Raw genomic sequence first — 12,275 nt, forward strand, 5'->3', positions numbered from 1 at the left:
GAGTTATGTGATGAAGTAATGCTGAATAGGATGAATCACAACAATCCCATGAACAATAATAGTGTAGTGAGTTATGTGATGAAGTAATGCTGAATAGGATGAATCACAACAATCCCATAAACAATAATAGTGTAGTGAGTTATGTGATGAAGTAATGCTGAATAGGATGAATCACAACAATCCCATAAACAATAATAGTGTAGTGAGTTATGTGATGAAGTAATGCTGAATAGGATGAGTCACAACAATCCTATAAACAATAATAGTGTAGTGAGTTATGTGATGAAGTAATGCTGAATAGGATGAGTCACAACAATCCTATAAACAATAATAGTGTAGTGAGTTATGTGATGAAGTAATGCTGAATAGGATGAATCACAACAATCCCATAAACAGTAATAGTGTAGTGAGTTATGTGATGAAGTAATGCTGAATAGGTTGAGTCACAACAATCCTATAAACAATAATAGTGTAGTGAGTTATGTGATGAAGTAATGCTGAATAGGATGAATCACAACAATCCCATAAACAATAATAGTGTAGTGAGTTATGTGATGAAGTAATGCTGAATAGGATTAGTCACAACAATCCCATAAACAATAATAGTGTAGTGAGTTATGTGATGAAGTAATGCTGAATAGGATGAATCACAACAATTCCATAAACAATAATAGTGTAGTGAGTTATGTGATGAAGTAATGCTGAGTAGGATGAGTCACAACAATCTCATTAGCAATAATAGTGTAGTGAGTTATGTGATGAAGTAATGCTGAATAGGATGAGTCACAACAATCCCATAAACAATAATAGTGTAGTGAGTTATGTGATGAAGTAATGCTGAATAGGATGAATCACAACAATCCCATAAACAATAATAGTGTAGTGAGTTATGTGATGAAGTAATGCTGAATAGGATGAGTCACAACAATCCTATAAACAATAATAGTGTGGTGAGTTATGTGATGAAGTAATGCTGAATAGGATGAATCACAACAATCCCATAAACAATAATAGTGTAGTGAGTTATGTGATGAAGTAATGCTGAATAGGATGAGTCACAACAATCCTATAAACAATAATAGTGTAGTGAGTTATGTGATGAAGTAATGCTGAATAGGATGAATCACAACAATCCCATAAACAATAATAGTGTAGTGAGTTATGTGATGAAGTAATGCTGAATAGGATGAGTCACAACAATCCTATAAACAATAATAGTGTAGTGAGTTATGTGATGAAGTAATGCTGAATAGGATGAATCACAACAATCCCATAAACAGTAATAGTGTAGTGAGTTATGTGATGAAGTAATGCTGAATAGGTTGAGTCACAACAATCCTATAAACAATAATAGTGTAGTGAGTTATGTGATGAAGTAATGCTGAATAGGATGAATCACAACAATCCCATAAACAATAATAGTGTAGTGAGTTATGTGATGAAGTAATGCTGAATAGGATGAATCACAACAATCCCATAAACAATAATAGTGTAGTGAGTTATGTGATGAAGTAATGCTGAATAGGATGAATCACAACAATCCCATAAACAATAATAGTGTAGTGAGTTATGTGATGAAGTAATGCTGAATAGGATGAATCACAACAATCCTATAAACAATAATAGTGTAGTGAGTTATGTGATGAAGTAATGCTGAGTAGGATGAGTCACAACAATCTCATTAGCAATAATAGTGTAGTGAGTTATGTGATGAAGTAATGCTGAATAGGATGAATCACAACAATTCCATAAACAATAATAGTGTAGTGAGTTATGTGATGAAGTAATGCTGAGTAGGATGAGTCACAACAATCTCATTAGCAATAATAGTGTAGTGAGTTATGTGATGAAGTAATGCTGAATAGGATGAGTCACAACAATCCCATAAACAATAATAGTGTAGTGAGTTATGTGATGAAGTAATGCTGAATAGGATGAATCACAACAATCCCATAAACAATAATAGTGTAGTGAGTTATGTGATGAAGTAATGCTGAATAGGATGAGTCACAACAATCCTATAAACAATAATAGTGTGGTGAGTTATGTGATGAAGTAATGCTGAATAGGATGAATCACAACAATTCCATAAACAATAATAGTGTAGTGAGTTATGTGATGAAGTAATGCTGAATAGGATGAATCACAACAATTCCATAAACAATAATAGTGTAGTGAGTTATGTGATGAAGTAATGCTGAGTAGGATGAGTCACAACAATCTCATTAGCAATAATAGTGTAGTGAGTTATGTGATGAAGTAATGCTGAATAGGATGAGTCACAACAATCCCATAAACAATAATAGTGTAGTGAGTTATGTGATGAAGTAATGCTGAATAGGATGAATCACAACAATCCCATAAACAATAATAGTGTAGTGAGTTATGTGATGAAGTAATGCTGAATAGGATGAGTCACAACAATCCTATAAACAATAATAGTGTGGTGAGTTATGTGATGAAGTAATGCTGAATAGGATGAATCACAACAATCCCATAAACAATAATAGTGTAGTGAGTTATGTGATGAAGTAATGCTGAATAGGATGAGTCACAACAATCCTATAAACAATAATAGTGTAGTGAGTTATGTGATGAAGTAATGCTGAATAGGATGAATCACAACAATCCCATAAACAATAATAGTGTAGTGAGTTATGTGATGAAGTAATGCTGAATAGGATGAGTCACAACAATCCTATAAACAATAATAGTGTAGTGAGTTATGTGATGAAGTAATGCTGAATAGGATGAATCACAACAATCCCATAAACAATAATAGTGTAGTGAGTTATGTGATGAAGTAATGCTGAATAGGATGAATCACAACAATCTCATTAGCAATAATAGTGTAGTGAGTTATGTGATGAAGTAATGCTGAATAGGATGAGTCACAACAATCCCTTAAACAATAATAGTGTAGTGAGTTATGTGATGAAGTAATGCTGAATAGGATGAATCACAACAATCCCATAAACAATAATAGTGTAGTGAGTTATGTGATGAAGTAATGCTGAATAGGATGTGTCACAACAATCCCATAAACAATAATAGTGTAGTGAGTTATGTGATGAAGTAATGCTGAATAGGATGAATCACAACAATCTCATTAGCAATAATAGTGTAGTGAGTTATGTGATGAAGTAATGCTGAATAGGATGAATCACAACAATCCCATAAACAATAATAGTGTAGTGAGATATGTGATGAAGTAATGCTGAATAGGATGAATCACAACAATCCCATAAACAATAATAGTGTAGTGAGTTATGTGATGAAGTAATGCTGAATAGGATGAGTCACAACAATCCTATAAACAATAATAGTGTAGTGAGTTATGTGATGAAGTAATGCTGAATAGGATGAATCACAACAATCCCATAAACAATAATAGTGTAGTGAGTTATGTGATGAAGTAATGCTGAATAGGATGAGTCACAACAATCTCATTAGCAATAATAGTGTAGTGAGTTATGTGATGAAGTAATGCTGAATAGGATGAATCACAACAATCCCATAAACAATAATAGTGTAGTGAGTTATGTGATGAAGTAATGCTGAATAGGATGAATCACAACAATCCCATAAACAATAATAGTGTAGTGAGTTATGTGATGAAGTAATGCTGAATAGGATGAGTCACAACAATCCCATAAACAATAATAGTGTAGTGAGTTATGTGATGAAGTAATGCTGAATAGGATGAATCACAACAATCCCATAAACAATAATAGTGTAGTGAGTTATGTGATGAAGTAATGCTGAATAGGATGAGTCACAACAATCCTATAAACAATAATAGTGTGGTGAGTTATGTGATGAAGTAATGCTGAATAGGATGAATCACAACAATCCCATAAACAATAATAGTGTAGTGAGTTATGTGATGAAGTAATGCTGAATAGGATGAGTCACAACAATCCTATAAACAATAATAGTGTAGTGAGTTATGTGATGAAGTAATGCTGAATAGGATGAATCACAACAATCCCATAAACAATAATAGTGTAGTGAGTTATGTGATGAAGTAATGCTGAATAGGATGAGTCACAACAATCCTATAAACAATAATAGTGTAGTGAGTTATGTGATGAAGTAATGCTGAATAGGATGAATCACAACAATCCCATAAACAATAATAGTGTAGTGAGTTATGTGATGAAGTAATGCTGAATAGGATGAATCACAACAATCTCATTAGCAATAATAGTGTAGTGAGTTATGTGATGAAGTAATGCTGAATAGGATGAGTCACAACAATCCCTTAAACAATAATAGTGTAGTGAGTTATGTGATGAAGTAATGCTGAATAGGATGAATCACAACAATCCCATAAACAATAATAGTGTAGTGAGTTATGTGATGAAGTAATGCTGAATAGGATGAGTCACAACAATCCCATAAACAATAATAGTGTAGTGAGTTATGTGATGAAGTAATGCTGAATAGGATGAATCACAACAATCTCATTAGCAATAATAGTGTAGTGAGTTATGTGATGAAGTAATGCTGAATAGGATGAATCACAACAATCCTATAAACAATAATAGTGTAGTGAGATATGTGATGAAGTAATGCTGAATAGGATGAATCACAACAATCCCATAAACAATAATAGTGTAGTGAGTTATGTGATGAAGTAATGCTGAATAGGATGAGTCACAACAATCCTATAAACAATAATAGTGTAGTGAGTTATGTGATGAAGTAATGCTGAATAGGATGAATCACAACAATCCCATAAACAATAATAGTGTAGTGAGTTATGTGATGAAGTAATGCTGAATAGGATGAGTCACAACAATCTCATTAGCAATAATAGTGTAGTGAGTTATGTGATGAAGTAATGCTGAATAGGATGAATCACAACAATCCCATAAACAATAATAGTGTAGTGAGTTATGTGATGAAGTAATGCTGAATAGGATGAATCACAACAATCCCATAAACAATAATAGTGTAGTGAGTTATGTGATGAAGTAATGCTGAATAGGATGAATCACAACAATCTCATTAGCAATAATAGTGTAGTGAGTTATGTGATGAAGTAATGCTGAATAGGATGAGTCACAACAATCCCTTAAACAATAATAGTGTAGTGAGTTATGTGATGAAGTAATGCTGAATAGGATGAATCACAACAATCCCATAAACAATAATAGTGTAGTGAGTTATGTGATGAAGTAATGCTGAATAGGATGAATCACAACAATCCCATAAACAATAATAGTGTAGTGAGTTATGTGATGAAGTAATGCTGAATAGGATGAGTCACAACAATCCTATAAACAATAATAGTGTAGTGAGTTATGTGATGAAGTAATGCTGAATAGGATGAATCACAACAATCCCATAAACAATAATAGTGTAGTGAGTTATGTGATGAAGTAATGCTGAATAGGATTAGTCACAACAATCCCATAAACAATAATAGTGTAGTGAGTTATGTGATGAAGTAATGCTGAATAGGTTGAATCACAAGAATCCCATAAACAATAATAGTGTAGTGAGTTATGTGATGAAGTAATGCTGAATAGGATGAATCACAACAATTCCATAAACAATAATAGTGTAGTGAGTTATGTGATGAAGTAATGCTGAGTAGGATGAGTCACAACAATCTCATTAGCAATAATAGTGTAGTGAGTTATGTGATGAAGTAATGCTGAATAGGATGAGTCACAACAATCCCATAAACAATAATAGTGTAGTGAGTTATGTGATGAAGTAATGCTGAATAGGATGAATCACAACAATCCCATAAACAATAATAGTGTAGTGAGTTATGTGATGAAGTAATGCTGAATAGGATGAGTCACAACAATCCTATAAACATTAATAGTGTGGTGAGTTATGTGATGAAGTAATGCTGAATAGGATGAATCACAACAATCCCATAAACAATAATAGTGTAGTGAGATATGTGATGAAGTAATGCTGAATAGGATGAATCACAACAATCCCATAAACAATAATAGTGTAGTGAGTTATGTGATGAAGTAATGCTGAATACCGTAAAAACCCTCAAATAAGAGCCACTTTGTAACACTTTCATTTCTGGTTGGTGCTTATTTGAGGTAACATTTTGACAACTTTGTAGCCAGTGGCTCTTAAACCAGGGTGATCAAACTTTTTCATTGTGAAATAGGGAAGGGGATAGGCAAACACACACACAACCAAAACAGACAAGTAATTATTAATTATGTATCATTGCAATTAATTTATTCTGTAAAAATACTGTTATGGGAATAACAAATGTCAAATAAATAAGAACGGCTGCTCGCTGACCGTGCTGCTTAGCGTGCACGAAGATTCGACGTTTCACCGGCAATGTGTAGTGATGCCTGAAGTCATGTTTCACTGACAATGCGTAGCGATGCCTGAAGTCGGATTCGGTAGCACTCTCAGGGTCTGACCCACACTTGTACTTCCGTTGTACAATTGTTTACCAAGTCTGGTACGGCAAACTCCAATTTTTTTCTTGAAAACTGGGAATAACTTGCATGGCTGTGGCTGGCGTGGTGGTTGATTTGGTGACGATATAAAATAGTTTCGATAGAATTTATCTGACCAGCAGCGACAGGAGCATGGAACGAATGAAAAAAATTATGCCCAATCATTTGTATTTATGGCAAAAACAATAAAGAAAAACACGTTTTTCTATAGATTTTTACAGCTTGGGTACTTGGGCATTGTTTTAATTGCACTAGACGGTGGCTAGACGTCTGACAGTACAGCTTTGGTTTATATATTTTCCGTTTCATAATCAAGCCGGCTTATAATGATATGTTAATGATATTCACGTACTTCACTGTCCAGGCAAACAGGGTCAAACTATAGCCCCACCCCTATATAACCAAATACGAAACGATACCGAGAAAGTAACAATTACATGTATTAAAAATAATTTCCTGTGACCAATCGGAGAGACTAAATCATTTACGAAAGCCCAGGCCTGTTACAAGGCATTTTCTAATTGGTACAAGTCCAGATTATTTTCAATTCTCACAAATAGCTAATTTAAATATTTGGGTCAGGCGGGTCACGTCGACTTCGCTTTGCTGTAAGACAAGTTGATCGCGCAAGTTTGTGGAACTAATCCATTCGACTTCAATTTTGATTATTTTTGGCAAGAGAGTCCTCTCCAAACTAATGCCAGTTATTTTGTCACTTCCCTGAACATTTTGTCTCGAATCACCCCAAAACGAACATCTCAATTGAAATGCCAAAAATAACCCAAAATCACGATCAGCGAGAGTGGGCTGTGTAATCATTACATTCTCACAGTCGGAGCTAAGTCACGATCCCTTAAACGTTGCCAGGACCTGATTAACACCTCTGTTTCCCCCCACGCTAAGGATAAAATCTTTTGTTTTCTATTGACTTCCTGTTCCGGTCCGTCTGTGAGAAAGTATTTTCGATACCTCCGATTTTCCGATAAAGGCGTTCTAAAATCGTGACGTTTTTTACTTGGTTATGAAGACAACATTGGCAATGAATATCTCAACGTGTCCTTCGGTGTTTCGGCAAAAAACATAGTTACTACTAAATAGTTTGTGAATTGGTTGATTGTGTGTCAGAAATTTAAAATAGACAAGTTGACAGTCACATTCGCGCTCTCAGTGCATTTCTTCCATCTGTCATTCTTCCGTTCTCAATTATACTGGACATCAGGCAAGCTATGGGATAATCTTTATTTGTCTCGCACCTTCTGTGGGGCAATAAACAATGCAGGGTGGAAGTGAGGCCCGACAAGCTTGTGTCTGCCTGATTGTAAACAACCGGGCGGCTGGCGCTTATTTCAGGGTTCTTATTGAGAAAACCACTCAACTCTTGGTGGCTCTTAATGGAGGGTCAAATGTAACAAATTTTCACTGAGTGGCTCTTAATTGAGGGTGGCGCTTATTTGCGGATTTTTACGGTAGGATGAGTCACAACAATCCTATAAACAATAATAGTGTAGTGAGTTATGTGATGAAGTAATGCTGAATAGGATGAATCACAACAATCCCATAAACAATAATAGTGTAGTGAGTTATGTGATGAAGTAATGCTGAATAGGATGAGTCACAACAATCTCATTAGCAATAATAGTGTAGTGAGTTATGTGATGAAGTAATGCTGAATAGGATGAGTCACAACAATCCCTTAAACAATAATAGTGTAGTGAGTTATGTGATGAAGTAATGCTGAATAGGATGAATCACAACAATCCCATAAACAAGAATAGTGTAGTGAGTTATGTGATGAAGTAATGCTGAATAGGATGAGTCACAACAATCCCATAAACAATAATAGTGTAGTGAGTTATGTGATGAAGTAATGCTGAATAGGATGAATCACAACAATCCCATAAACAATAATAGTGTAGTGAGTTATGTGATGAAGTAATGCTGAATAGGATGAATCACAACAATCCCATAAACAATAATAGTGTAGTGAGATATGTGATGAAGTAATGCTGAATAGGATGAATCACAACAATCCCATAAACAATAATAGTGTAGTGAGTTATGCGATGAAGTAATGCTGAATAGGATGAGTCACAACAATCCTATAAACAATAATAGTGTAGTGAGTTATGTGATGAAGTAATGCTGAATAGGATGAGTCACAACAATCCTATAAACAATAATAGTGTAGTGAGTTATGTGATGAAGTAATGCTGAATAGGATGAGTCACAACAATCCCATAAACAATAATAGTGTAGTGAGTTATGTGATGAAGTAATGCTGAATAGGATGAGTCACAACAATCCCATGAACAATAATAGTGTAGTGAGTTATGTGATGAAGTAATGCTGAATAGGATGAGTCACAACAATCCCATTAACAATAATAGTGTAGTGAGTTATGTGATGAAGTAATGCTGAATAGGATGAGTCACAACAATCTCATAAACAATAATAGTGTAGTGAGTTATGTGATGAAGTAATGCTGAATAGTATGAATCACAACAATCTCATAAACAATAATAGTGTAGTGAGTTATGTGATGAAGTAATGCTGAATAGGATGAATCACAACACTCTCATAAACAATAATAGTGTAGTGAGTTATGTGATGAAGCAATGCTGAATAGGATGAGTCACAACAATCCCATAAACAATAATAGTGTAGTGAGTTATGTGATGAAGCAATGCTGAATAGGATGAGTCACAACAATCCTATAAACAATAATAGTGTAGTGAGTTATGTGATGAAGCAATGCTGAATAGGATGAGTCACAACAATCCCATAAACAATAATAGTGTAGTGAGTTATGTGATGAAGTAATGCTGAATAGGATGAGTCACAGCAATCCCATAAACAATAATAGTGTAGTGAGTTATGTGATTAAGTAATGCTGAATAGGATGAGTCACAACAATCCCATAAACAATAATAGTGTAGTGAGTTATGTGATGAAGCAATGCTGAATAGGATGAGTCACAACAATCCCATAAACAATAACAGTGTAGTGAGTTATGTGATGAAGTAATGCTGAATAGGATGAGTCACAACAATCCCATAAACAATAATAGTGTAGTGAGTTATGTGATGAAGTAATGCTGAATAGGATGAGTCACAACAATCCCATAAACAATAATAGTGTAGTGAGTTATGTGATGAAGTAATGCTGAATAGGATGAGTCACAACAATCCCATAAACAATAATAGTGTAGTGAGTTATGTGATGAAGCAATGCTGAATAGGATGAGTCACAACAATCCCATAAACAATAATAGTGTAGTGAGTTATGTGATGAAGTAATGCTGAATAGGATGAGTCACAACAATCCCATAAACAATAATAGTGTAGTGAGTTATGTGATGAAGTAATGCTGAATAGGATGAATCACAACAATCTCATAAACAATAATAGTGTAGTGAGTTATGTGATGAAGTAATGCTGAATAGGATGAATCACAACAATCTCATAAACAATAATAGTGTAGTGAGTTATGTGATGAAGTAATGCTGAATAGGATGAATCACAACAATCTCATAAACAATAATAGTGTAGTGAGTTATGTGATGAAGTAATGCTGAATAGGATGAGTCACAACAATCCCATAAACAATAATAGTGTAGTGAGTTATGTGATGAAGTAATGCTGAATAGGATGAGTCACAACAATCCCATAAACAATAATAGTGTAGTGAGTTATGTGATGAAGTAATGCTGAATAGGATGAATCACAACAATCTCATAAACAATAATAGTGTAGTGAGTTATGTGATGAAGTAATGCTGAATAGGATGAATCACAACAATCTCATAAACAATAATAGTGTAGTGAGTTATGTGATGAAGTAATGCTGAATAGGATGAGTCACAACAATCCCATAAACAATAATAGTGTAGTGAGTTATGTGATGAAGTAATGCTGAATAGGATGAGTCACAACAATCCCATAAACAATAATAGTGTAGTGAGTTATGTGATGAAGTAATGCTGAATAGGATGAATCACAACAATCTCATAAACAATAATAGTGTAGTGAGTTATGTGATGAAGTAATGCTGAATAGGATGAATCACAACAATCTCATAAACAATAATAGTGTAGTGAGTTATGTGATGAAGTAATGCTGAATAGGATGAATCACAACAATCCCATAAACAATAATAGTGTAGTGAGTTATGTGATGAAGTAATGCTGAATAGGATGAATCACAACAATCTCATAAACAATAATAGTGTAGTGAGTTATGTGATGAAGTAATGCTGAATAGGATGAATCACAACAATCTCATAAACAATAATAGTGTAGTGAGTTATGTGATGAAGTAATGCTGAATAGGATGAATCACAACAATCCCATAAACAATAATAGTGTAGTGAGTTATGTGATGAAGTAATGCTGAATAGGATGAATCACAACAATCCCATAAACAATAATAGTGTAGTGAGTTATGTGATGAAGTAATGCTGAATAGGATGAATCACAACAATCCCATTAGCAATAATAACTTTATATACTGTCAGATATTAGAAATATTGATTGCCAAGTTCAAAACCCTTCAAAACCTTGTAGGTTTGGTGATGAAAGAGGGGGAGGGAGGGTGTTGTGCTAAATAGATTGACAAATTTGAACTACATGTATGTCAGTTAAAGCTCCGTTGTATATTTATTTTCACATATCTGATACATAAGTATAGATTTAAATATAATTATCTTCACATGGGCTTTTACTAACATGATTACTATCATTATGAACTATATTATATGTGTGCATTACTTGACAGAGTTCGTATCGTTGTCACTGTTGTGCTGGTTTCACTGGAGATTACTGTGAGGAGATTGATGGATGTTTTGATCATAATTGTGCAAATGGATCGGCATGTGTAGATGTTGTACAGGGATATTCTGGTGATCAGTTTGTATGTACATGTCCTACTGGTTATACTGGATATCATTGTGAAGTCAACGTCAATGAGTGTTCTAGTAGTCCATGCAGTAATGGTATTTGTGTTGATCAAGTTGATGGATATCAGTGTTACTGTAGACCAGGTGAGTACCAACACAGAATGTGACTACAGTATAGTACCAACACAGAATGTGACTACAGTATAGTACCAACACAGAATGTGACTACAGTATAGTACCAACACAGAATGTGACTACAGTATAGTACCAACACAGAATGTGACTACAGTATAGTACCAACACAGAATGTGACTACAGTATAGTACCAACACAGAATGTGACTACAGTATAGTACCAACACAGAATGTGACTACAGTATACTACCAACACAGAATGTGACTACAGTATAGTACCAACACAGAATGTGATTACAATATAGTACAAACACAGAATGTGACTACAGTACAGTACAAACACAGAATGTGACTACAGTACAGTACCAACACAGAATGTGACTAAAACAGTACCAACACAGAATGTGACTACAGTATAGTACCAACACAGAATGTGACTACAGTATATTACCAACACAGAATGTGACTACAGTATAGTACCAACACAGAATGTGACTACAGTATATTACCAACACAGAATGTGACTACAGTATAGTACCAACACAGAATGTGACTACAGTATAGTACCAACACAGAATGTGACTACAGTATAGTTCCAACACAGAATGTGACTACATTATAGTACCAACACAGAATGTGACTACAGTATAGTACCAACACAGAATGTGACTACAGTATAGTACCAACACAGAATGTGACTACAGTATAGTACCAACACAGAATGTGACTACAGTATAGTACCAACACAGAATGTGACTACAGTACAGTACCAACACAGAATGTGACTACAGTAC

At 34.4% G+C, this 12,275-nt stretch overlaps 1 protein-coding gene across 2 annotated transcripts in view; it reads left to right on the top strand.

The window, feature by feature from the left end:
* LOC144350125 (uncharacterized) overlaps positions 1–12,275 on the top strand; it is a 220,638-nt gene that overhangs the window by 188,162 nt on the left and 20,201 nt on the right. For both annotated transcript variants that reach the window (XM_085502679.1, XM_085502684.1), the window contains exon 6: positions 11,227–11,491. In XM_085502679.1, the coding sequence (XP_085358805.1) occupies positions 11,227–11,491 (265 nt within the window). The remainder of the gene's footprint in view (positions 1–11,226; positions 11,492–12,275) is intronic.

This window comes from Saccoglossus kowalevskii, chromosome 1, assembly GCF_978046115.1.
Source record: "Saccoglossus kowalevskii chromosome 1, keSacKowa6.1, whole genome shotgun sequence".
NCBI lineage: Eukaryota > Metazoa > Hemichordata > Enteropneusta > Harrimaniidae > Saccoglossus > Saccoglossus kowalevskii.